General features: G+C 42.3%; 1 protein-coding gene across 3 annotated transcripts; it reads left to right on the top strand.

Annotated features, from left to right (window-relative positions):
• Positions 1–27,178, top strand: mta2 (metastasis associated 1 family, member 2). 3 transcript variants are annotated; one of them, XM_083910844.1, is made up of 18 exons: positions 1–296; positions 9,047–9,114; positions 10,544–10,637; positions 19,017–19,134; positions 19,665–19,728; positions 19,822–19,939; positions 20,035–20,137; positions 20,691–20,790; positions 21,817–22,005; positions 23,019–23,093; positions 23,186–23,244; positions 23,364–23,464; positions 23,728–23,867; positions 23,960–24,188; positions 25,132–25,221; positions 25,321–25,443; positions 26,703–26,880; positions 27,020–27,178. In XM_083910844.1, exons 1-18 carry the CDS (start codon positions 269–271, stop codon positions 27,174–27,176), a joined length of 2,034 nt encoding a protein of 677 aa, XP_083766970.1. In that variant the 5' UTR covers positions 1–268; the 3' UTR covers positions 27,177–27,178. The 3 variants fall into 3 exon arrangements, with proteins under 3 accessions (XP_083766970.1, XP_083766972.1, XP_083766971.1); XM_083910846.1 differs by having other exon boundaries at positions 26,745–26,880; XM_083910845.1 differs by having other exon boundaries at positions 25,321–25,439; positions 26,738–26,880.
• Positions 27,179–27,684: the final 506 nt, after the last annotated feature.

Below are 27,684 nucleotides of genomic sequence, written 5' to 3' on the forward strand. Positions count from 1 at the left end.
GAGGAAGAGGAGAGGAAGGTCGCGTGAGGGACCGAAAACAAAGACGTATATATTTTTTCTGTGGGGGGGGATTTAACCTTTGGAGCATTACGAACGGAAACTTTCAACTTTTTACCCGCCACTGCTCGGCTCGCTGTGCCCGGAGCCGGCTTTGTTTCGCGGCGGGGGTGTCTGCGATAAATGAAGGAATAAAATAGATCCCCAATCGACCATTTTCTACCCAAGCGGGGAAAACCGGGGGACAGTTTTCGGCTGAGGATACGGGAGAATGGCGGCTAACATGTACCGAGTGGGAGGTAAGGAATGTTTTACATTTTTAAGACACCCCCCCCCCCAACACACACACACATACACACTCAACGTGATTGTTCGTTTCGACACACGGTGGCTAGCAGCTAGCTAGCCGTCTGTCCCGTTAGCCGCTAACTAATGCTAACTCTTTACTAGCATGTGTGTACGTGCATGAGCGTCAAATTGACTAAAACACCCGTACAACGTAGTGTGAATTAAACCAATGAGGGGAAAAAATGTAAATAAACACAATATAGTTGCGTGGTTTCTGCTCAGTTTCCACGAGTGGGAGCCGCTCGTGCATTCGGCTCGGGTATAATTCAGCAAGCTGTGTTTATTCCTGCAAAATATCAACTTTTTTTAAAAGGTGAAATCAAGACTAATATCTTACGGCTAACTGTCGTGCGGCGGCGGCGGCTGGCTGCCCCCACCGAGCCGCGCGAACTTGTCCTAAAAAGTTGGTGGTGTAAATTTAAAAATAAACGCAGCGTGGCTGTGGTGGGCAGCGGGAGTTTTGCCGATATGTAGTTTTCAAGTCGGCGAGGCGACCGTAAATTGTCACATTTTCTGACGTGGAGTCGGTACATATGGCAACGTCCTGGAAGTAAACGCGGCGCTAAGTTAGCGTTAGCCGCCGACCGAGGGTCAGCACCCGAGTAGCGGCGCCTGCGGTAGCTAGCTAGAGCCGCGGTCGGCTCGGCTGGCTTTGTCAGCGGGGGTGGGTTAATTTCATTATCGCCTCCGCCATATCACTCCATTTGCATCGGGTAGCGTTAGCCGCGCGGGCTAACTTTGATTGCTAAGTTGTGTTAGCTGTGCAGCTAGCCTAGCCGGCGCTATTCCTCGTTGAGACAGCGAGCAGATACGTGTTTACTGTGAACAACTACTCGTTTCCATAGCAAATTCAATCACGTACGAGTATATAAATGCCCGTTTTAAACGTCATTTAATTCGAACATGTAAAAAGAGTTAGCCGGGGTAACGATTACTGTAACAGGGAGAGACTTCCTCTATGAAATGCTCAAGCCGGTGTTCTGGTTTTTGCTACCTTGCGGCTTTCCACTGAATGCATAACTCGCAGCGTTGGGTTACAAACAGAAATAGATGTAGTGTAAGATTAGCATGTTTTGATACGCTATTATGTTGATGAAAGAATCCAGATGTAGCACATCTTCATAGGCCACTATCCCCCCTGTCAGATAGAGCTCCCAGTACAGAATCACTTTGCCTTACACCACTACTCACCACATGGGCACAGTCAGAGTATGGGGGAGCTTGTTTTGATATTCTATTATAACATCTTGAATAAGGATTTCAGGGCTAGCGTATCTAAAGAGAACAATATCCCTGATCAAATATTGCTCCCAGTTAAAATCACTTTTGTATGACGACACTACTCACTTCACCTGCACTGACAACATGTGGATATGAATGGATAGCGTGATTTGTCAGAACACCTGTTTTTGGGAACTATAGCGGCTCAGCAAGACGTAAAAATAATACAGTTATCGTGAAAAGTAAGCTGCCCTACAGAGTCGAAACACAAGCCTGACGTTACTGTTCCATACTGTACCAAATACAACTTAAAGTAAAGAGTGGTAAAACATAAGTAAGTGCCCTACTGGATGCCACTCGTATGTAAAATTGATGTTTTCTAAAGGAGTGCCTCTCTTGTGGAGATACGTAATGCTGTGCCCTATAAGATGCCCTTGCAACTTGGTTTCCTATGGGTGTCCTTCCAATTTGAAACGGTGCCGTTAGGAAGTTCCCTACATGACGGCGTCCTAAAGACTGCCCTTTAAAGTGTAAAGGATGTCCCTGCATAGGTAAACACAGGTGTGAGAATGTGGTAAAGTAGTTGCCCTTTTAAGTGTCCGTGCACGCCACCGGTGATGTGAGCGTGCACATGGGTTTTGTAGCCATCTTTGTAGATCGTCTGTGAACATCAATATGGCCGTCGGGACGCCGTGTACCTTCTTTGAGTCTGGTTCTGCGGCGGCAGAAATGGCTGAATCGGCAGCGAGACCCCGTGTGACGGCCTGTGTATAAGGTCACTTAGGAGTCTGCCGTCTATTTGGGTCATCCTGATTAAACACTACATTAATGTCTCAACAGCTGGGTTTTGTCTATTTATACACACCGGTAATACCACATGTTGTAAATATAGCATCGGTGCTATTACGTATCTGATACGGATAGATCTTTGCACGAGTCTTTGCACGCGGTCGTGTTGTTGGTGTTGGTGGTAAACTGCCAGACTAAGATCATTAATGATGCACACAGTGGCTCTTAAAGTCTCTTCTTTTAACGTGGAACGATGTTTCTGTGGCTAATTCCGATTTTTAGAAATCAGAGCAGTCGATGGCTGATGTTTTTTAAAAAAAAAAAGAAGCTTAAATTCTGTAGCCTGTTATCGAACAACGCTCTCCAATCTATATTTTGTATCAGCACTTAATTAAGCTTGTGTGCAGTATTTTCAATAAAGATAATATATAACTGTATTAATATTCAGAGCATGACATAGGTAATCTAAACTTTGGGTGAACGAAGGAAGCTTTAGTGACATTCAACAAGTTTCTGAGGGCAAAATGCATGATTTTTAAGACTTTATGGCTCCGTTTACGTTCGTCAGCTGAAACTGTGTTTTATAAAATGAGTATTTCTTTGTAGAATTTGATCTAATTGGCCGAGCAGCTGTGACAAAATGGCAATTGCTACAATATAGTCCTGCTGCATTCTCCATCCTGTCCAATTCCAAATGCCAGTTTTTGACAATGAATGGTTGTTAGCTGTCGTGCTAAGTGTCTGCTATCATTACTGTCACTCACCTCTCCTTCTGAAATCCCCCCCTGACACAAAAGAGTTTGTTTTGGGAGGACGAAGCAAGCGGAGAGCCCTCATTGTTTGATACCGTCACAGGTTCACAACAATATTGAGACACTTTTGTGATTGTGAAATTGAGTTTGCACTTAGATCCCCAATTTGTAACATCATAGCAGAGATTGACTTGAAGGAAAACAGGCTTCAAAATACATGAGTTGACAACAGTGTGATTGACAGCTAGTGTCATGCAGTAGGAGCCTTGTTGCCGGTGACGCCTCTCAAGTCGTGTTTGCTAAGTGTCAACATGGCGCTGGCCAAATCGCATTCCTGAAGGCTTCAAAATAAGGCCCCATCCCAATACCTCCCCTAACCCTACATTTTTGCTCTAACCCTAAATTTTGCGCGTTCACGTGTAGTTGGGAGCAAGGGGAAGTGTGATTTCCCCCTTATGATCAACCCCCAAAATATAGTGAGCATTGATGCAGGCTTAAAAAGAAGTGGAAGATGAAATTACCCATGATGCTATGCAAATTCAGCGAGCAAGCTGATATTTTTGCAACAAAGATGGCGGCCACATCTGAAATGTATATAAGGACCGTTGAGCTTTGAACAGTAATGTCAGAAAATAACTGGCGATTTATGAAAGCAGCTAGCTAGCGGCTATTTGCAGAGTGCTTCGAGAGCATATGCCCCTCATGTTGAGCTACATGACGGGCAAATGCTCTCGAAGCACTCGGCAAATAGTCGCTAGCTATCTCTGCTACATCTGGGTAGTTTTGTCAGTGTTTTGCATGTGTGTACCGGCGTTCACTCGAACACGAATACCCTGGAATACCCTAGACCCTGGATTTCAATCACATTTGTGATATAGCTTCTACGAGGACGGAGAAAAACCGGCGTTGACGGAGAAAAACAAACCTAGTCAACGCAACGGGCAACACAACAGCTGGATCTGCCCGGCAGTAGAATTGTCAACATGTGACGTACGTTAGCATGTTCGTTACGTTCACGGCGCTAATTTGCATGTAATCGTGTCCCAGTTCCACTTCCCTCAATGAGGGGAATTTACGTTGAGGGCACTGGTATACCAAATGTAAAATTTAAGGGGGAGGTATTGGGACGGAGCCTAAGAGTTCAGATTGTGGTAGGCGATGTTGATGCTGATGATGATGCCACTGCCAATGTCGAGCTCATAGACTATTGTAGCAACAAGCATATGGTTATGTAATGACTTCCTTGTACAGTAAAAATAAGCCTTAGAGCACATAGAGTAACCCGGTTAACAAGGTTGGTTGTAGCAGCAGCGATAAGAAAAGCTAATGTACTTCCTGATATAGGCCCTACTTCCAATGTTGGACATACATTTGCAAGATTTATAAAGCAAGTGTCTCAACGGGGATTTCTTTGTTGCAGCTGGCTGGTAACAGGCGGTTCCGTTTAAGCGAGCGCCTACATCACCACCAGTCCTTCAGAGGCGCAGTGTTGAGGGTTGAGGCTGCATGTAAGATCATTATCTTCCCCAGAGATTAGTCAAAGGGCTTCCTCCTCCTCATTCACCCTCTAGCACCATGTTCACTGCGCCACTCCAGCCACACATGTGCACACCGTCAGATCTTTGTGTCCGCGCTGCTCATGCCTCTGTTCCCACATTACTGACATCATTAAGCTAAGCCGCCTCGACGGCGTTTTTTTTAATTTTTGACCCGTCGTATTGATACGCTCGCAAGAAGAGATGGATTCCCTGAATATAGAATAACGTTCAGAGGGAATCCATCACGGTCTAGTGTATGGATGCACTTTTTGGTGTCTGTGTCGGCGTTATGCAATGAGGTGACTGAGGTCGTGTTCCTTCACTGGGAAATCGAGGAGGCAGCGCTTCTCTCGAAGGAGTCCCCATCAGTGTGTTAAGTAGTGCAAGAAATCCTCTCAGGTGTCTGAATCCTTCCTTCTCGTCGTCCTCCTCCTCGGCTTCGTGGTGTGTGCGGTGCATCAGACAGAAACCCACTGGTTTTCCTCCTGAGCCGCTGTGTCCTCGCTTGTGGGAGGACCAGATGGAGCTTGACGTGAATCCACACAGCATCAAAAGCTACACAGCAGCAGTGTGTGTGTGTGTGTGTGCAGCCGTGGTGTGATGAGCGATGACTTCCCGTGGGATTTGAGCCGCACAATGTTTAAAAAAGCTGACGACTCCCAAGTTCAGGCGGAATGCAGTTGATATTTCTATCTGCAAAATCCCCTGCAATAAGAAGCTAAATCTTAATAATCAACACTGACTCGTGTGCACCGAAAAAGATGAAGTTACCAAATTAAAGTCAATGTTGCGGCTGTTGTGTCATCATAGATTACCAAGATGATTAATCGAATAATTATACCGATTATTAGTAAATAATGAGGCCGATTACAGAGTTTTGGAACCAATATGCATTTACAGTAAGAAGAAAATGCCTTTAAAGTTTATTAATGCTTAAAACATTTTGCATCAAATGTAATTTGTCCTCGTATTGTTATTATCATGTTATTATTTTACTTTTGTCAATTATATGGACGTTTGGTAGCAGTAAAAGACAGATAATACAGTGTATATACATACAGATAATTGTCAAAATGCCTAATATTTGCCCAGAATAATTGGATAATCTTAAAATTATTTTAGATTATTGCAAAATATTGAAGCTGATAATATATTTTTGGAACCAATATGCATTTACAGTAAGAAGGAAATGCCTTTAAAGTTTGTTAATGCTTAAAACGGTTTAAGATGAATAAATACAATTATGTGCATTTGCCCAATTATGAGTTACTATTCTACTTTTGTCAATTATATGGACTTTTGGTAACAGCAGTAAAAGACAGATAATACAGTAAATACATACAGATAATCGTCAATATGCCTTATATTGGCCCCCCAATAATTGGATAACCTAAAAACCCATTCAATATCTATACCGATTATTGCTAAAATATTGAAGCCAGTAATAGATTTTGGAACCAATATGCGTTTACAGTAAGAAGGAAATGCCTTTAAACTTTATTAGTACTTTTTAAAATGAATAAATACAATTATGTGCATTTGTCCTCTTATGAGTTACTATTCTACTTTTGTCAATTATGTGGACGTTTGGTAACAGAAAAGAAGTAAAAGACAGGTACCACCCTGAGAAGTGGTTCCACCCTGACATTAGAGGACACCGAGAAGCTTAATGTCCTCATTAGCAGACAGTCACGGCACTTAAAGTAATTCTTGTTTTACGTCTAGAGACGGCAAGGTTACAAACAAGTCACAACGATCTGTCATCACGTTAAGTCATTCTCCGCAGAGATCTCTAGAAAGCGAGATGATGAGTCACTTGTACGGCTCCGCTGCATGAAAAGGACGTGCAACCCACAGTTATTGACAGTTAATTTCATCTACAGTGATGTCTCTTTGCAACCCTGTGCGCCAACGTCTTTGTAAACACACTAATTTGCACTACATTGATACAATTTTGGTCATGTGGATGAATTGGTAGCGCGTTTTGAGTCTGTTGTGTAATAACCTGAAAGTGACTTTGCAGTGTTCACCCACGTGACTGTGTTTAATTGAACTGCTCTGTCTGTGTTGTGTAAACAGATATATTACAGTGTGTCTGAGACGCTGTTGCGTCATTATTTGGTCTTTCCTGCTCAGCTGTCGAGCACACGTGACTGATCGTCGTGTCATGTGTTTGTCTTGATATGGTTTGGTTTCTCTTCAGCGTCACACAGTCCACTGTAAGCTAATGTCATGTGACGCCTCACATCAATGCTTTCTTCATATATTACGTGCCGTGTCGGTCTCTAAATTGGCTGCAGCTTGCGGACGTGAAAGTGCGAGGAGAATGCTGCGGTGACCTTGTCTTATTTTTTCCTCTAAAGAGGAAGAGACTGTCTGCAGCACAACATAAATAACAGGAAAAGGGAACATTATGTCGCCTTTATTTTGTTTTCTCGTAACACTGCATGGCTGCTTGGTAATTAGAAAAAAACAAAAAAACATAAGCACAATTATTGAACACAATTACTCACTGGCTTTGGAAATAAGATCAAAAAACAAACCAAATTAGATGATGAGGTTTTTGCGCACTCGCACTCGTGCAGATCCATTGAAGAAAAACAAGTCACAAAGGCTTTAATTTTTCTGTTTGCGCACGTATTGTTAGGTCGTGAGCCAATTTGTGATTGCGTTTCACATGATTAAACAAATTGATCACATTGTTTCCTTGTATTACAGACGTAATGTTATTAATCTGGCTGCAGCCAAAGTGGTTTTACGTTTCCTCTTGACCAAAGACTTCATGAATTTATAATGCAAGTCAACGGAGAAGCATAAAGTCGAACACCTCCACCTCGTCTTGTCCTCCACAAAATAATTTCCTGCTCTTACTTTTCGCCGTTGCTTTTCCTCCTCCTCTTTGTAGCGCGTTCCGCAACCAAGCAACCAGCTGTAGACGAGCAGACGACCTACTTCCTGTTCACGCAGACGCGACACATGACATGACACATGGACATGATGATGTAGACATGTGATAACTGTCTTCATGCAGGAAGATTAGCTCTGAAAATGAGCTAAAGTGTTGATGATCTATGAAGCTGTTAACAACACATTTGTGTTAAGTCATTTTAAAGACATATTTTTCCAACCGTGTGACAAATATTGTTCTCCCAAAAAGAAGAAATAAGCTACTCAGCTAAAATGCTTTTGCTGATTTTAATCAACATTTTTACAGCCTGTGCATGGTGAAGCATTTGATATATAGGAGTTTTGGATTGTATCAGATTTGATATTTTTATCTGTCCGATATCCAATCCACAGATTTTGACCAGTATTGGACCGATACCGATTTTTAACGATAGTTTGAGGTATGCAAAAAAGAGAGAAAAACTGCATTTTAAACTGTTTAACGGACATTTTTGTTTCCTTCATTTAGACTCTTATCGTGATGTATCGCTATATGATTTGCCATGCAATATACTGACCATCACAGAATCGTTGTATCGCAATATCATCGGTATCAAATGCTATCTTTAGTACCAATTTTATTCAATTTATTTCCTGCATAGTGAAGCATTCGATGTGTATGTTATGGATTGATTGTATCCAATGATTTTTGACCAGTATCGGACCGATACTGACCGATACCGAAAGTTTGAAGCATGCAAAAACCTGATAGCCATTATTCTCTGTTGTGAATACATAAATAAAAACTGCATTTTAAACTTTTTAACGGACGTTTTTGTATCCTTCAGTTAGACTCTTATCGTGATATTATCGGTATCGTAGACCATGTATCGTACCTGTGATTGGCTAAAAGCATTAGGAGGCGCACAAATGCTATCTTTAGTCCCAGTTTCATTTTATTTTTTCCCTCGTGGTTGACCGCTCTTTGTTTTATCAGGCCAATAATTGGTCGACTGCTGCTTTTCCTTGTTTTGTTTCAGGTGTTTGTTGAATTATTGACTTTAGACACTCCATGAAATGGTAAAATGGGCAGTTTATTATTGTAGCAATAAAAAAGCAAATGTGTCGGTTACATAGTAGTGCAAATAGAGCAATGGCACTGATACCCTTTTGGTTTACGACCTCTGACCATACCTCGCACGTCACATCAGTGGATAATATCACTTAAATTAATTGTGTTTGGACAGAGAGCTTTCCCGGAGCTCAAGTGACACGGTGTCTGACGGGCTTTTTCGCAGCAGCTACTCGTTGTTGTGCGTGGCAGGCGTCCAATAAGAGAGCTGCGTGTCAGCGTAAATGGATCCTTGTCCGTCAGGTTAGCCAAAAACCTCTCAGAACGTGTACACAGCTGCAGGAACATGAGGGTATCTGTCAGGAGCACATGTGTATTTTCACTCTTGTTGGGCACGCTTGTGACATGTGGTTAAATCCTCATTTTCCTCTTCTGTCTTCCAGACTACGTGTACTTCGAGAACTCCTCCAGCAACCCATACCTGATCCGCAGAATAGAAGAGCTCAACAAGGTTGGTCGTCGTCTTCTTCTTTATTATGTAATTTCCTGCCCGATTTGAAGCCGTGCGTTAGCATGAGCTAAATGTGGTTCTTGTCTTTCCTGACACGAGTTGATGAACTGTCGCTTCAGCGTCCACTTACATAACAACAGACATATGACACAGGCTTGTTCCTCCAGTCAAAGGATTAAGCTCATTTATGTAACACTCTTACATGGAAGGGCTCGACTGTATCATCATCTTCATCATTATGCTGAGCGATAATGGACCCTGAGTGATAGTAAATGGAGAGAGTGAGAGATCTGTTGATTATTTCATCGATTGATCCAGTTTTTAGTCCAGAAAATGTTGATAAATGTTCATCAGGGTTTACCGAAACCTGGAAGTGATGATGTTCTCAAACGTCTTGTTTTGTTTGTAATGATTTCTTTATTATATGGAGCAAAGAAAGCAGGAAAAAGCTGCATTTAAGAAGCCGAAAAATGAGAGAACTTCTTTTAATTATTATTGAAACAACGCTCAATCTGATGGATCGATAATCAGAATAATTGACTATTAATTTAGTAATCGAGTAATTGAAAATGTGATTAAAAGCCTTAAAATTATAAAGGACCAAATGGTTTAATTGGTTGAGATTTAATAAGCTGAAAAAATCTGGCCTTTTTTTGAAGAAAAATCGCTAAAACAATTCACCACTGATCAATTTATTTGAGATTGTTATGTATAAATGCAGCAGTTGCAATATTATATCCATTTTTTGCTATGTGTGACTTAAATTGACAGTAGGGCTGCAACAATTAATCAATTACTCAATTAATCGTTGAATATTTTGAATATCGAGTGGGGTTTATTAAGTTAAAACGAGCTTTTCAGCTCCTTAAATGTGAATATTTTCTGGTTTATTTGCTCCGTACAACAAAGAAATCATCAAAACTGAATCTTGTCGGTTTGTGGACAAACATTTCCAGCTTTGAGAAACACCGATTAACATTTTCTGACATTTTATCGGCCAAACTAGCCAATCGAGAAAATAATCGTCTGATTAATCGATTGTGAAAATAATCGTCCGTTGCAGCCCTAATTGACAGCATATATAAAAATAAATGTTTTATTAAATGATTCACCAAACAGAAGCAGGTTTTATATAACAAATGTATGTATGGCAGTTTAAAGGCTAGTTTTATTGGCTAAATGTAGCCGAATTGTAGTGTTAAAATGCTGCTCGGTGAGTGGATATGAGCAGGAAAAGCCAAACTGAGAATGTAAATGATACTGGAGCACACTTGGAAACTCTTTAAATGCCTCTGAATAAGCCATTACCAGACAGAGAAATGCTGAAGTAGCTGCGGATGCTCAGACTTCTGGCAGCGTGAATCTCAGGTGGTTAAACCAGCGCTCGGTTCCGTCGCTGTATTCCTAACCGCCGACTCTCCCTTTACAGACAGCCAACGGGAATGTGGAGGCAAAGGTGGTGTGTCTGTTCAGGAGGAGAGACATTTCTGGCAACCTCAACACTCTGGCGGACAGCAATGCGAGTGAGTAGCGACCACACTTTCCAGGCCCTGCCGTGCACTTGTTTTCTTCTTCTGTCTTGGAGCACGTATGATATGGCTCGCTGCCTTTTATGAACCTGTTCCTCATTGTGTTTCACATATAAAAAAAAGCCCCAGAGTACCTACACGGCTTTTTATGATGAAATTGTACCAAGGTCTGCTTCAGGGTTTACTTCAAGACGCTTGTTTTTTAACTCCAGAATCCACACACACACACATACTCGGGCCGTAACCACACTGGAACAGAACTTTTTCCTTTTTTATTATAAAAAATAGTTTTCCGAGAACACGGCCTTCGTTTCTAGAATCATTGTCATACACGTTTAACCCTTCTGTCACCATCCGCTCGTCACTGCCGGGATTTGGCTAGCGTACGTCTCATTACCGTAACTCCCAGACTGTTTGTGATATCTAGTAAATTCAAAAACTATAGACTGGCGACCTGTACAGGGTTGTGACCCCGCCTTTTGAGATGGAACCTGGAAAGCAAAGAAATTGAGCTTTGCATCACGTATACTTGTCAAGAAAAAAGGTATCAGTTCTACTGATGAGTTTTGTTACATGGAGCAAAGAAACTGGAAAACATTCCGATGTTTTTGCCCAAAGAATGGACTATTTACTAGTGCTGGTTGATGTTAACGTGTGACACGTTTCCATGATGACTGACTGGAAAAGGGCGCGTGTGACGTCATGTTTATGTGCCACTGCACCGGAGTCCAGGCACTGTTTACCAGTTAGCTCCGTTAGCTCCGTTAGCTGCGTTAGCTCCGCGCCTCCAGTCGACCTGGAGCGGTCTGTTTATTAAACGAAAAGAGCAGCGCTACAAATAACCAACGTACCTGTGTACTGCGTATGTGTGCCTCTGTTTTTAAAGTTAAGCTTTACTTTAGAGACTCATTTTAACAATCCGGAGTCACGTAAAAATTTCGTTTTTTCATGTCGGTTGTCATGGAAACGCGTTGTGCGTCAACGTTGACACCGTTAAATGCCCTTTGTGCGTTAACGATTGACAGCACTAGTTCGAAATGATGTCTTTGTTCGATGGAGCAAAGAAACCAGAAAACATTCTGATGTCTTTGCGCCAAGAGAATATTCTCTTCTTTTATGGACTATTTACTAGTGCTGGGCAACGTTAATGCGCGCTAATGCATGTCACATTTACATGATGTGCTGACCGGAAAAAGACGTGTGACGTCATGTTTATGTGCCATGGCACCGGAGTCCAGGCACCGTTTACCAGTTAGCTCCGTTAGCCGCGTTAGCTCCTTTAGTGCCGTTAGGGCCATTAGCTCGTCTACAGTCTGTTTATTAAATGAAAAGAGCAGCGCTACAAATAACCAGCGTACCTGTGTACTGCGTATGTGTGTCTCTGTTTTGACAGTTTAGCGTTGCTTGAGAGACTCATTTTAACAATCGGGAGTCACGTAAAACATGATGTCACACGCGTCTTTTTTTGGTCAGCTGTCGTGGAAACGTGCCGTGTGTTAACCTTGAAGCGTTTCGAGTTTCATTATTAACAAACTAAACATCTTGAGGATTTTGATGCTAACTGAATGCTTATGTTCGACTGCAAACTTCAATGTCACCAATAACTGTTTGTAGTAGATTTTACGTCCAGACACGCACACGCATACCCACGTAGGGTTCAGAAACTCACCTTCCTGTTTCACTCGCACCCCCAAATAATAACCACAGTAGCGGTAATGATAGGAATAAGCGCTGACTAAATTAATATTCGGGTTATTTCTAACCATTTTAATTGGTGATACTGTCTCCTCGCGCCTCAGTATGTGGTTCCTGTCCTTCCCCGAGCCCAGACTGTGTCTTGTGTCTGAGCCAAGGAGGTGGGAGGGTGGAGGGTGGAGGTAGTGGGGTGGTGCTAATGGCATGCAGACTACTGAAGCCTGATCACACTCACTCATTATTACCCACACACCCTAGCACCATAACCAGCCCCCCCCTAACTCCCTCCCTCCTTCCTCCTGGGCTGCAGTGCTTCAGACAAAGACATCTGCACACACACACACACACACACACAACAGGGATGTTCCTAACGACTTATTTCCCCCCGCCGATGAAGTCGAAATGTACATTTAGAATAATTGTCTATGCTAAAAATAAGGGGATCAGCAAAGGCTAATGACTTCATACGGGTTAGTGTTAGCGGCTAACGGCCTTCTCAACCTCCACGCGGCAGCGGCCTGCGATAATAAATCTTTATTTTCAATCAAAAACACTCAACTGGGCAGGATTTCATCAGGGCACTGGTTTGACCAGATGTCATAATTTGTCCCCGTTTGCACCTTTTTTTTAATATCTGGGCATGTGGAGGGAGTAGGAGGAGGAGGTTGTGATGGAGGTTGTGATGGAGGAGGAGGTGGGGGCTGCTGCTGTCTGCCACAGCTGAAGCATCAGCAAGTGTAGAGTGGTGGCGAAACATCACGGTCGCAAGCAGTTAACGGTTTGAATTTAAAATCAGTGATTTTTTTTTTGTTCAATTCACCCGTTTATTCCGCTAGCTAGCTAGAAACGATAGAGAACACCTTTAAAATGACTATTAACCCTTCTGTTAACCGTACTGTCGTCGCCAACAGGATTTTGGCATGAATACTTCCTCATTACCATAACTCCTAGACTGTTTGTGATATCTAGGGAAAGATACTGGAAAGCTTTGCACCCATATACGTGACAGTACGTCCAATCACAGACGAGATTCACCAGCGCGTCGCACGTTTGTGACGTTAGCGTCTCAATACCGTAATTCCTAAACGGTTGAGTAACTGCCAGATATTGAAAGTCGGACGCTATCTTTTATTTTTTGGACAATTTTGCAGCCATAAATTGAAAATAAATCCAGACGGCCTGATCATAAGAGGCTTAACTAGTATTTTCTTGATTAATGGACAAGTTGTTGTTGGCTAAATGTTGATCTGCGTTTCCCCAAAACCTCAAGAATAACGATCTTCTCAAATGTCCTGTTTTGTCCGCGAAGCAAAATTTATTCCGTTTTAACGATTTCTTTGTTCTGCAGCGCAAAGAAACCAGAAAATATTCACAATTAAGAGTTTGTTTTTTAATTATTTATAAACTCCCGACAAATTTCCAACACACATAATTTTGGCTCTGCTTTTCTGAAATATTTAAATACATTAAAAAAGTAAAAAAAAACAAAAAACTGAATTAATAATAAATGAATAAACAAATAATACTAGATAAATCCACTTTTAGATACTGGAATTTAACTGTATTTAATCCTGAAAAAACACAGAATTAATGATGAATCATCAGTTCATTATTTGGTTAAAAACAGTGGGTATTTTCCTTTTTCAGGTGAATTAAATGCACCTTTTCATGATTTCATGCTGTTTTTCTCAACGTCTGAGATCAGACTTAACAACGTGATGGTTGTTTCATCATGATCATTCTCCTCTTTTTTTACAAAGCTGCTTCTCTAGACTCTTTCCCTTTCTTTTTTCCTCATCCGCCGACTGAAGATCCATTCGTCTAAATTTGAATTTCAGAGTTGCTTAGTCTTTTAATTGAGCATAGCTTCTTGTAAGATTAGCCAATTAAGGCCTGCAGGAGCCTAATGCCTCTCTTACACCGACGTTGGTGAGAAGTATTGGGTTTACTCGGGTAAACCTGCTGAAAAAACCCGATCGATTGCTTTTCCCTTGGTCAGCGGAGGAGGTTTTTCTGTCCGCACGTCACAGACTTAGCCGCAGGAGGAAGTGGTTTCAGTTTTATAATTTCCTTATCGTCCAATTTTCAAGGAAAGAGTCTCCAACAAACACCCTAACTTTGGTTCGTCATTTAAATTCACATTACTTTGTAATAATAATGGTGTAACTTTGTAGACTGAGATACAAAAAATAGCAATACCACTGATACCAATATCAGTCTGTTTCCAGCAATTTTAGACCCTTTTTAAAAGACACATTTGTGCCGTTTCCAGCGATTGATGCGAGGACATAATTCTCCAACTGTCTGACAAATATTCTTCTATAATGAAGAAATAAACAGTCCACAACTTGACTCGGCTCAAACACTGATTTTTATTAAAATTTTTACAGTCTATGCATCGTAAAAAAACTGATTTTTTTAGAATCCCTCCGATATCCGATCCACCCGTTTTGATTTTATATGTGAACATTAACGGTGTTTTGCAACATAGGACTGGGCGATAATTAAATAATAATCATAAATGTCCAAGTAATAGTGATTAAAACATTGATTAATTGTACAAACAACAACAATATTTTTCATTTGTACACAGCAAGTCCACAGACGTGTCATTTATTTTCTTATTTAATCGAGTCTTTGCTCCGTAAAATTGTCCGTAAAATGCTAATCTGTGTTTACCAAACCTGGAAATGATGACGTCCGCAAACCAAAATGGTTCTGTTTAATAATATTTATTAAACAGATGGAGCAAAGACAATATTCACATTTAATGAGCTGAATTTTCAGAAAACTTAGAAAAACAGATTGATTCAGTGATCAATTAATAAATGAATAATGGTTGCAGCTCTAATCACAGTACCTCTTATTTTTTTTGTCATCTCCTGTAAAATAGCCAAAAAGGAGGAGGATGGGGGGGGGGGGTTGAGGGGGCTCATAACCAACAGAGGAGTTTCTGTTTTTCTGTTTTTCTTTCCTCTGGAGAGAGAAATCCAACACTCCACAGAAGAAACGACTGTGTCGCACCGGTAGAGGTGCAGCGTCAGCGTCTAGACTGCCAGAATAAATAATAATAACATTTAGATTAGCGCGTTCTCTATGGTGTCGCGTTTCCATCACTGCCAATTAGAGACTCCTGTAGGAGTCACATGACCCGGGATTGAATCCCCGTCCCTGTCCGTTCCAGTCTCAGACTGTGTCGGACAATTCACTGTAACCTGAGCTCAAGCTAACGTGGACCAGGCTAGTGTGCAGGGATACGCTTTCATGCTAACTTAAGAGAGACTTTATTAATATTCATTAACCTCCCTTTGTTCCCCGCGAATAAGCCTGACTTGTTGTGAAGTAAGCTCGGTTTAAGGCACGGATGATCTCTGGATCAGAAGTAATCTAGGTCAATAATCACGTGACCATTGCATGTGCAGGTTTCAAACAGGAAGCTACTTGCTCAGTTTTTTAGAAAATACGGCTAACGAGAAACGACACAGCGGAGGGAAGATCAGAGTGGCGGTGTTTTTTTTTTATTTTTGTTTTTTTATTAGAGCGATGACGGCGTGAAAGCGAAACTAAAAGTGAGTCTTAACCCTTTGTCGGTCGAGAGCTGGTGTGAACACATCAGGAAGTGAACGCTTCTGATAATTTCGTCATTCAGTACATTTCCATTGAGTCAACGTCCAGACGCAAGCAGAAGTGGGTCCTGGATTTACGCCACTTACTTATCATTTAACAGTTCTATTTTATCAGATGGAGGAAAAAGTATGGCATCAATTATCGGCCAGTGACTAGAGTTTTTGGTAATTGGTTTGAAGCTTTTTTTCATCATTAAAACAAGATTTCTCATTGTTTTAGCTTCTTAAATGTGAATATTTACTTTGTTTCTTTGCTCCACATGACAAAGAAATCATTAAAAGTGAATCATTTTGGTTTGCGAACAAAACGAGAACGTTCGAGAACATCGTCATTTCCAGGTTTGACAAACACCGTTCAACGTTTTTTAACATTTTCCGACATTTTATGGTCCAAACGATTAATCCCTGAAAAAATAATCGTTAGCTGAAGCTCTAGTTGCGATGTCGGTTGACCTCTTACCAACTTTGAATTCGAATTATAAACATTTTTAAAGCAGACGGCGCATAAAACCGGTCTCATCGTCGGTCCAAAAAAAGATGGACCAGCTGCTTGTATTATTTCCGCGTTGTAGTTTAGGGTGTGGGAACTGTTAGCTGTGACCGTAACGGTAATTAAACGCTAGTTGTCGTTCATCTGGTCGTGTTTGTGTAATTAATTTCAGTCGGACAAACATGGTACCGTGTATTTAAAAAGAAAAAAAAGAAAGAAAAGTTTTGGTTTTGGTCAAACATACTTTCCCAAATTAGAACCGTGTTACTGTGGCTCGGAAAAAATGGCGGGAAAGTGCGGTAGCTGCCGTGTGAAATGATAAAAGCGTTGCCGTGTGGACGTGACGTGGCCTTAATGGCGGACGTGTTCCACGTGATCGCCTTCAGATCCGGCTGCGGTCGTTAGGATCTCGTAGCATCGATGAGGAGGTGAAGAAGAAGAAGAAGAAGAAGAAGAAGCGCCTTCTCCCTGCTTGTGCTGCTCATTTGTGTTAAACCTCATTTCTTTTTTTTTTCTTTTTCTTCTTCTTCGTCTCGGCTCCCCTCGTCTTCCTCCTCCTGCGTCTGCACTCGCACATCAATTCTTTGTGCAGAACAAAAGGCCCTTGATCTGTCCCCGAGGGCCACAGCACGCAACGGGTTAATACTGACTTGCATTGCGTCTTTGTCAGAGCAAATAAAGTGTGTGTGTGTGTGTGTGTGTGTGTGTGTGTTACAGTTAATGCTGTGTGCGTTTTAACTGTCTGTCGCTCCTTCTGTGTGTGTGTGTATGTGGTTTCTTCTGTGTGTGTGTGTGTGTGTGTGTGTGTGTGTGTGGAGTTGGGGATACATGTTGGTGGGGGGGATGGGCGCCTCAGGTTTGGTACACAGGGTTTCCTACTTTGTCTGGCAGGGACTAGCCGGACAGGAGGAGGAGGAGGGAGGGAGGGAGGGAGGGGGGAGTTGAGAGGTTAACAGAAAAGGGGTGTGGCTAAAGGTACCGTCCCTCTTGCTTGCTATCTCTAGCTCCCTCTGTCCCCCCCGCCCAACACCCTCCTCCTCCTCCTCCCTCCCCCGTGCCCTCACTGACAGGGTTTCCTGTGGCTGAGTGCAGGGGCGGAGTCCACGCAGATGGAGTGATAGAGTCCCTCCCCCTCCGGCTTTCAACAAATTACTCACCCGCCTGAAATTAGGAATGCAGAATCTTGTGGCCAAACACATAAACACACACACACGTAAAGATGCATGCGTCTTATTTTATTTTATTTTTTTTATTATTATTTTGCATTTCTTCACAGGTCTGCTAATGTAAGACGGTCCCTTTGTGTCACTCAAGTCCATTAATAACTGTTAATATGCTTCTTTGTATCGTGGTGCATGGGAAATATCGAGCTCACAGGGCCACTGCGTGACCTTTAAACTGTCGTAAATGGCGGCAGAGGATTAATAAAAGATAATGCACAGCGTCCATGCACAGTTAAGACGAGCTACAACCACAGCTCAACTTTACTGTTTTGCACTTCCTGTTTTACCTTTGCTTAATGGTACCTAAATACACAAGTTTTAGCTACATTAGATTTGTGAGTGAGTACTTCTTGACAAACTACTGGATAACTTGATTATCCTTTGGGATTAATAAAGTATCTTATCTATCGCTATCTTTCTACTCATTGAATTGGACTGCTGTCCTTGTCCCAGTATATGAGCACGAGTGGGAATTGACTGAAAAGTGTCCATCTCCGCTACCCCTAGGCGGCGCCACAACTCCCTTTCAGCTTTGTAGTATAAAGCGAGTTCCAGTTTAGCTTTGCGGCTAAGTGTTAGCCTGTCAAGCACCGTGCATTAACTTAAAAACATTAAATTATTGAAGGTAAAAGAGCAGAAAATTGGTCCATAAAATGTACCTTTTGAGTAATGACCCAGTTGCAAAAGCTGTTGGACTTTTGACTAATTTGATTGAGCACAATTTCAGTCAGACTAACCATTTCGTTTAAAAGTCCAGTTTTAGTCGGACTAAGCTAACAGTTAGTCTTACTAATGTCATGTAAACATACGGAGTGCAGAAGTTGCTATCAGAAAATATTGACTCGAAGATAAAGAGAAGGCTGGGGAAAAAAATATCTATTTTTTAAATTTTCGTTATTAGCCTGTGGAGCCGATATTATTCTTGATATCTTTATCAGTCCGATAGATAGATTGAAAGACGTAATGCGAAATAAAACTCCACTGGTGGTTTCTCTAAAAAGCCAGCTCTTGTTGCTGTTATGATTCTATTGTTACCTACACGTGTTTATGGTCTTTCTACGGATATTCTTACCGTTGGCTAATGAACACTTTAACTTTTGACACGGCAGCGTTACGTAACGGAACGCACAGCACCGACTCGTCAAACACACTTCCTCAGAAGATTAGGACACTGTGGAACATGAACAGTGTTATTCTGCTCTTTCTCTGGATGACGAAGATGATTCTGAAAGTTGCCAAACAAGCAAATAAAGGGGTTAACCTGACACCCATTATCGGTGTGTTTATGTACCATATGTGTAATAATGTCACACTGTCCTGTTTGTGTTTGTGTTTGTAGGGGAGTTTGAAGAGGAGTCCAAGCAGCCCGTCCTGGGCGAACAACAGAAACACCAGCTCAAACACAGAGAGCTTTTCCTGTCCCGACAGTTTGAATCTCTACCCGCCACTCACATACGGTGAGCGCTGAGCTTTATTTTCAATCCTGACGCGTAGACTTTGACCAATATGAGTTTTTCTATGGCCAAATAACTCTTTAATGACACTAAATATTACAAATAAGTTGTTTAACCTCAGTTACCAGTCATTGAACAACACAAATTCTCCAATCTACACTGCAGTGCAATTATATACAGTATTTTAACTACTAATAATGGACAAAATGTACATTAAAGGGTCATTTTTTGCATCATTTCTAAAAATGGACTGTAGTTATTTGCACACATCCCATCCCGACAGTGTCAAATGGGCATTTTTTGACAATTCTGCAGCCATAAAATCCAAATAAATGAATATTTTGAATATAATGACGGCTATAAGAGTGCGAAAATATATTTTGTGCTCATTGTTAACACGTGGCAGGACAGATCTGACTGTAGCAGGCTGTGATGGTTAATATAATTAGGGGCAAAAAGACTGTTTTGCATCAATTACCTTTAATCAGACCTTGTTTTGGTGGCTCTGTGAACACTGCTCGCTCTCTCCACAGGGGAAAGTGTAACGTCACCCTCCTCAATGAAACAGACGTTTTGGCCGGCTACCTGGACAAGGAGGTGAGACGTCAACAACAACAACAACAAAAAAGACACTTGAATGAATGCAGTGATGTAGCGTAGCTGTAATGTGACGCCGTTTGTCGTTGGCAGGACTGTTTCTTCTACTCGCTGGTGTTCGACCCTGTCCAGAAGACTCTGCTGGCAGACCAGGGCGAGATCCGCGTGGGCTCAAAGTACCAGGCAGAGATTCCTGACAAGCTCGCCGAGGGTGAGCGCTGGAAAACAAACATGTTTATGAGTCAGTCACGACCTTCCTGTGCTTCTGGCTCTGACAGCAGCTTCTCCCTCTCTCTCGTATCTCAGTTGAATCAGACACTCGGGTCCAGGAGAAGCTGGAGACCAAAGTGTGGGACCCCAACAACCAGCTCAAAGACCCTCAGATTGACCAGTTCCTGGTGGTGGCAAGGTAATAATGCTCTGCTGCCATCTGTCAACCAGTTTACACCATCCTCTCTAGATCCTGTTGCCATGACGATGTCTGACTCCCCCATCACAGCACGTCAGCAGGGCATGTTGTCTGGAGAAAAGACATCAACATTTCTTCCCTCTTTTTTTCTTTTTTTTTTCTCAACAAGGCTTTTATTGTGAAATACCTGCAGATAAAGAATCCTAAGAAAATTATGTTATATTGCAATTTTTTATAATTATAGCAGTAGCTCTAAAGCAGGCACGTTCCCAAACTCCGGCGCCGACTGAATTGCAGTTTAGTGCCTGAACATCTGTTTCATCCACATCGCCTAATTTGCTTTGTCAAGGTTGTTCCTTCACAAATAAACACAAAACAATCATTTACTCTTAATTTAATTAGGGTGATGGTGTGATTTGTTGTTTAATGATTTCATTCTGTCCAGATCGGCCATGTTAGGGTCCCTTTAATCAGCCGTGTACTTCATAGAGTTGTGTCTTTATTTCAAAAGCAGCACAAACGCATCATTGTTGGTCACCTTTTTATTCTCCAGAGCTGTCGGGACGTTTGCTCGAGCGCTGGACTGCAGCAGCTCCATCCGCCAGCCGAGCCTCCACATGAGCGCGGCCGCCGCCTCCAGAGACATCACACTGGTGAGACCATAATCCACCATCAATTATGGTGAAAATTTTAATATTTTAAAGGTTTGGTGAAAAAGCGTGGAAAGTGGGAGGGGCTAAAAACTGACGCAGAAAAGTGCTAGTCTGTCATCTCCTGTTAGGTTTAACGTACATGAACAAAACTTGGTACACGTGTTTATTAGGTTGTGCCATAAATAAAAGTTGATGACAAGTTTCCTGTGAATCCTACAGGAAGGCCGCCATTTTGGATTGAACGCGAAAACGTAGCCGTTATTAGCGAATTTGCACCAATGCTATAAAATCTGTCTAGTCCTACAGTTTTTGAGCAATCACCTTCAAACTTGGTGAGGTAGAAATAATGATTTTTTATTCAAATTAATAAGTTTTCAGCTTATTTAAAAGGTTCGGTGAAAAAGCGTGGAAAATTGGAAGTGGGAGGGGCTAAAAACTGACGCAGAAAAGTGCTAATCGGTCATCTCCTGTCGGGTTTAACGTACATGAACGAAACTTGGTACACGCGCTCATTAGCTTGTGCCGTAAATAAAAGTCGATGACGAGTGTCCTGTGAATCCTACAGGAAGGCCGCCATTTTGGATTGAATGTGAAAACGGAGGCGTTATTGGCGAATTTGCACCAATGCCACAAAATCTATCAAGTCCTACAGTTTTTGAGCGATCACCTTCAAACTTGGTGAGGTCACTGTGGACCAGTTGAGGAACCGGATAAATTGGAAGGTTTTTTTAAATAACGCATAGTGCACGAGATACGGGCGATAAAGTTGGCGAAAATTCTGATTTTTCAGCCACAGACAACTCTTATAACTTTACGATGGAAGGTCTGAACCAAACTTGCTATGATGATTGATTATGGGTAGTTGCTGAAGATGACTATGACAAAACGGTCAATTTTGAAAACGGCTCCTCCTGGTGGTGACAGGAAACATACAAAAAAAGTTTCTTTAAATATTTTGGGAATAACTTTACCAGATATCATCGTATCCAACATATCGTTTAATGAAATGTTGTCTCTTGCCGTCAGTTCCACGCCATGGACACGTTGCAGAAGAACAGCTACGACCTGGCCAAAGCCATGTCCAACCTGGTCCCCCAGGGAGGCCCCGTGCTCTGCCGCGACGAGATGGAGGAGTGGAGCGCCTCCGAGGCCATGCTGTTCGAGGAGGCGCTGGAGAAATACGGCAAAGACTTCAACGACATTCGCCAGGACTTCGTAAGCTCAGCCGCCGCTCATCTTTTAACACTTCAGATTCTATGGTCTTTGAACCCGTCGTCGTCCAGAAGAAGCTCCTGAATCACTTCTCCATTTTGTCTTTTTTGGAGTTTGAAGCGTAAGATGATTCCAGACGAGCGGTAACGCTCTCGTCTTTGTTAAATTGTGTTAATTAATTCATAACAACAGCTTCAGTCGTGTCAGCAGCTCCCAGTGTCTGTTTGCAATCGTAAAGACAGACGTGACAGGAGCAGAAAAACACCTCTCTTCCACTCATGCTTTTCCATTCATGTGCACAGTTGTTTGTACGCTACTAAAGTTCAAAAGCTTGGGGTCACCGATACATTTTTTTTGTCTGTTTTCCATTAAAAGTCACACTTTTATTCATCAAAAGAGTTGCAAAATGAATAGAAAATATAGTCAAGACATTGACAAGATTAGAAATAATGATTTTTATTCAAAATAATAAGTTTTCAGCTGTGCTCACATCATTATACAAGGGTTTTCTAATCATCCAATAGCCTTCTAACATGATTATCAAACACAATGTACCACTAGAACACAGGAAATGAGCCTCTATACACCTATGGACATATTCCATTAAAAACCAGATGTTTGCAGCTAGAATAGTCGTTTACCACATTAACAATGTATAGAGTGTATTTCTGATTTATTTAATGTTATATTCATTGAAAAAAGTGCTTTTACTTCAAAAGTAAGGACATTTCTCAAAAATATTTTTTTTTCCTCAAAAATTTGATTTTTTCCTCAAAATGTAAATGTTTTTCTCAAAATTAATTTTTTTCCTCAAAATTTCTTTTTTCTCTAAATTTAAATTTTATTTCCTTAAAATTTTCAATTGTTTTCCTCAAAAAAATTTTTTTCGCTCAAATTTTTTTTTTCTTTCTTTGTTCTATTCATTGAAAAAGTACTTTTCCTTCAAAAGTAAGGACATTTCTATTTGAACAGTGGTGCATGTGCAGTTACTGAGGGAATCTCTTCTTCTTCCTCAGTTGCCCTGGAAGTCTCTAGCCAGTGTGGTCCAGTTCTACTACATGTGGAAAACTACAGACCGCTACATCCAACAGGTGAGAACCCTAAAAACCCACAAATATCCACAAAGTTTGGTTTAATTTTTAGATACCTGACTCTTAACGTCGTTATTCTTTGAATCCCTCAGAAACGACTAAAAGCAGCCGAGGCGGACAGTAAGCTGAAGCAGGTGTACATCCCCACCTAGTGAGTAACGCTGGCAACTGCTACTGTGAAAGCACATGCTTTGAGTTAGAATGGTTGTCAAAAAATAAAACTCCCTCACTCTCCTCTCCCCCTCTCCTCCTTTTTTTTTTTTTAACCAGCACCAAACCAAACCCTAATCAGATCATGGTGCCGGGCAGCAAGCCCGGTATGAACGGAGCAGCGGGCTTTCAGAAAGGACTCAGCTGCGAGAGCTGCCACAGTGAGTACATGCAGTACAACAGAGCAGGAGCAAAGACCTGACACCTCATAATATACTCATACTCAGTCATTTTACTTTGAAAGTCATAAAATGGTCAAATTACTTTGAAAGTCTCTGCTAATTAAACAGTAAATGAATGTGTGGACTCTCAGCACTGTTTAAATGGCAAACAAATAAAATCACATTTCTCAATCAATAAAGTAATAACTCTTATTCTTGTGTTTTTGTGTTTATTTAATGTGTACTTTAATGTCCTTACACAGCGGCCCAGTCTCCTCAGTGGTACGCCTGGGGTCCTCCCAACATGCAGTGCAGACTCTGCGCCTCCTGCTGGATCTACTGGAAAAAGTATGGAGGCCTGAAGACCCCCACACAGCTAGAGGGCGCCGCTCGCAGTGGCTCTGTAAGCCTCCTTTCATGTAATCACGTTTAATCTGTTTAATATGTGTTTTAAATTGTGTAAAGCAGCTTCCTCCTCCTCTTCCTCTTGTCCAGGAGGCCGGCCCCCGTGGTCACATGACGCGTCAGGAGGTCCAGGGCCTGTCGCCGTTCACCCGCAACGAGGGTCGAGCGAAGCTGCTGGCCAAGAACCGCCAGACGTTCATCCTGCGGACCACCAAGCTGACCCGCGTGGCCCGGCGGGTCTGCGAGGACATCCTGCAGCCTCGGCGTGCCGCGCGGCGGCCTTACGCCTCCATCAACGCCAACGCCGTCAAAGCTGAGTGTAAGAACACGCTCGCCATCCAACCATTGCTTTCATTTTGAGAACTTGACTCATTTCCCACATGTACCCACGTGTTGTTTGTTAAGACACAAGTAAACAAAGTCTAAGATAAAGTCTGACAAACTCGTCACCATAACTCCATTTTCTAATTTTTGTAAAAGCTCAAGCGTCATAATTACAACTGGAGAAGTAAAAATATGAGTAAAATGCAGATTATCTAAATTTTGAAGCGCTGCAACGAGGAAGTAAGTTCATTAAACCGTATCGTGAATACTTTGCATGTCTATTTCAAGAGACGGTCAGTTCCTGATGAAGGTCTAGTTCTGAAATGTGCCTTATTTTTAGTGCTGGGCGCATTAATGGCATCGACATTAACCTACGTTAATGAATGGCGCGTTTCCATGACGACTCACCGGAAAAAAGACGCGCGCGATGCCATGTTTACGTCACTCCCGATTGTTAAAACGAGTCGCTAAAGTAACACTAAACTTTAAAAACAGAGGCACACAGATGCAGTTACACAGGTAAGCTGGTTATTTGTAGCGCTGCTCTTTTTGTTCAATAAACAGACCGCTCCAGTTCCAATGTAGGCGTGCTAACTGCTGCGCTAAAGGAGCTAACAGAGCTAACTGGTAAAACGGTGTATGGACTCTGGTGCCACGGCACGTAAACATGCCGTCACTCGCGTCATGGAAACGGGTCATGCGTTAATGTGCGCTAACGTTAGCGCCGTTAACCGCCGTTGACGCTTATTATTTTATAATAATTGATCATTTAAAACTGATTCCTTAATCATCAAAAGACCGAAGATTGGTCACTTTCTTCTGATACAGTGGTCCAAATCTCAACTAATTAGTATATTTTGCTTCATTTAACTATAATATTACGGTTGGTCCGATGTTGAATTAAGTGTAACTCTAGTGTGTGATGTGTGTGTGTTTAGGTATGATCAGGCTTCCAAAAGCCCCGAAAACTCCCGCAAAGAGCAAGGTGGTGCCTCGACCGTCGCTGGCCAACATAGTGAAGGATTTAGGTAAGAACGCTCGATTTCTGCCATCTTTTGTTATTCAACCCCAATCTGTTGACACAATCCGTTCTGACGCGCGATTGTCGATGTCGTGTGTCCGCGCAGCCGTGTCCGCTCCTCTGAAACTGAAGGCCTCCAGAGGACCCCCCACCCCCATCAACAGGAACCAGGCCAGTCAGCCTCGAGTGGGACAAAGCCTTCTGGGGAAGAGAGGGTTTGACAGCGTCAGTATTCCATTTTTTTTATACACACACTTATAAACATTATGTACACACACACACCGGGGTTTTCAGCTTTTCATACAAGAGCTGTGTTTGAGTTAAGGGGAGGATGTGGGGGCTGAAACCATGTGAGACAGTCTGGTCAGTGGGTACAGGTCAACAGGGTTTCCCAAGGGTCGTCTGTTACGACGCTACCGACTCTTTCACGCCCCCCCGCGTTGCTTGACGTTACGTAGACGAGGCCTACGCAGAACAAATCGGAATGACTAGCCTAGCTAGCTAAGGTGTTGTGGACACGGTTCGCTGTCCGTCTCGTCCGTTGACGTGAGATTCCGTGCAGAAGAATGATCGTCCTCGACAGGTCTCTCTTCAAAATGAGAGTCTCAGTGGGATAATATGTAAAAAATAAAGGTTAAGTTATGTGTACACAAGAGAGAGAGAGAGAGCAAATGACGTGATGTCTGGGAAATGCTGTCTCACCAAAGGAAAAAATGACAAAGTCTGACTTTGACCACGATCCCCAAGGACAATCACTTGTCCAGACGCGGAGCGTGCTGCAAATCAATAAATGAAGCACATTCAGTCCTAGAATTAGAGCAAATTGGTCCTGGAAAGTGCTTGAAAAGTCCTTGAATTTTGATGTCAACCGAGGTGCGGGAACCCTGGGTTTCAGAGGTTTCTAAACACTATTGCGATACATGCCATAATTACTTAACTTACTATGTAAGAAGAAAAAAAAAGAAGATTTAAAGCCATTAGTTCGTCAGTCAGTTGAGTTGAAGCCTGGCATTAATATTTAAATGGGTGTTTTTCAGCCATTTTGTCCATTATTCCCGTTCCAAAAGTTCTCTGGAACTCAGTGAATTGGGCGTTCGGAGGAGCCTTCAACATGAGGCTGGATATTAAAGCCATAAAACTATAATACACTTGTTTTGAATAATGAATATCCTCCACAGAATTAACTTAAAAAAAACAGCTGCTTTATTAACCTTAAACAGCTCAGGCTATTGACTCTGGACCTCTGCTGCCACCCACTGGCTTTAATTTGCACTGCCGACGTTGATGTCTCAAGACTACCGTCGCAGCATTTGTTGCCATATCGATTAACGTCAAAATTGCATGCTAGCATCTTCAAAGTGGACCTCTGGGACACATTCCATGCGTTGTAAACCTGGTTATTTAATCACCAGGTGAATTATGATCAAAACAAACAAACCGGTCAAAGACGATCTTTTGTGAGTTTAGTTTCTTGGAATGAAACATGAGTGACTAATTGTCGCGGGCGTTTCATTGGTTCACAGGCTTCAGGGATGCCTTTCCCAGCCAATGGGAGGCCGTACAGTTCAGGAATGAGGACCACCTCCCAGTCGGTCATTAAGCGGCAGAAGGTCAGCCAGGGCGAAGCTCCAAACCCTGTGGTGTTTGTGGCTACTAAGGACACCAGGTACATCTAACCCACATCATCTCAACAACGACAACAAAAAAAAGGCAGACTGTCCCGCAATCGGAACGTGATTGTCGTGCAAGCGCGAGCTTCGCCTCGGGTCAGTTTGACTGATTTTTGGGCTTTGTTTTTGACCCAGGGCTCTGAGGAAACACCTGACCCAGTCGGAGATGCGTAGGGCAGCGAGGAAACCTCACCTCCTGGTCCGGATCAAGCTGCCGCCGCCTCCTCCTCGCTCCCTGGCCATGCCTCTGCTCCCCTCCAGCACCAGTGAACCCATCGTCCTGGAGGACTGAAGAGGAGGAGTCTTTTAACAGGACACAGGGGTTTGGGGAGGGTCTGTGCGCCATACCAGTAGTTTTAATTCTCCTTCTTCTCAGTGTCATTGTTTCCTTTAGTCCTCTGTTAATTCCCAAAGTTGTTTTTCTCTCACACACACACACACACTCACACACACACGCACTTAAAGGCTATACATTTTAAACAATTCACACACACACACACACACACACACACTGAAAAACTCACTTTGGTCTTTGTAGTATTTTAATCCAGAATCATTTTTTTTTGCTTCCCCTCCTCTCTCTCTCTCTTTTTTTTTTCTTCTTTTTTAAACAAAAAAAAATAAATAACAAGCCGCCTGTTTTTAAATGTGTAATTTAAATCAAAAATATTTCTCATTCTGAAACAATGGTGATGAAGCACACTGTTTTTTTTGTTTTCCCTCCAATGTCGCGATCTTTGTGTAAATATGTGCATCGTTAAAGGGGCGGGAAGGGGAGGGAGGGAGGGAGGGAGGGGCGG

The sequence above is a fragment of the Microchirus variegatus genome (assembly GCF_963457635.1).
Source record: "Microchirus variegatus genome assembly, chromosome: 2".
Taxonomy (NCBI): Eukaryota; Metazoa; Chordata; class Actinopteri; order Pleuronectiformes; family Soleidae; genus Microchirus; species Microchirus variegatus.

Excerpts from the sequence above, each read along its gene's own strand:
- mta2 (XM_083910844.1), top strand. The coding sequence starts at position 269 with ATGGCGGCTAACATGTACCGAGTGGGAG. Across the intron at positions 10,638-19,016 it reads TCTGGCGGACAGCAATGCGA|GGGAGTTTGAAGAGGAGTCC; the intron begins GTGAGTAGCGAC and ends TTGTGTTTGTAG. Across the intron at positions 25,222-25,320 it reads CAACATAGTGAAGGATTTAG|CCGTGTCCGCTCCTCTGAAA; the intron begins GTAAGAACGCTC and ends GTGTCCGCGCAG.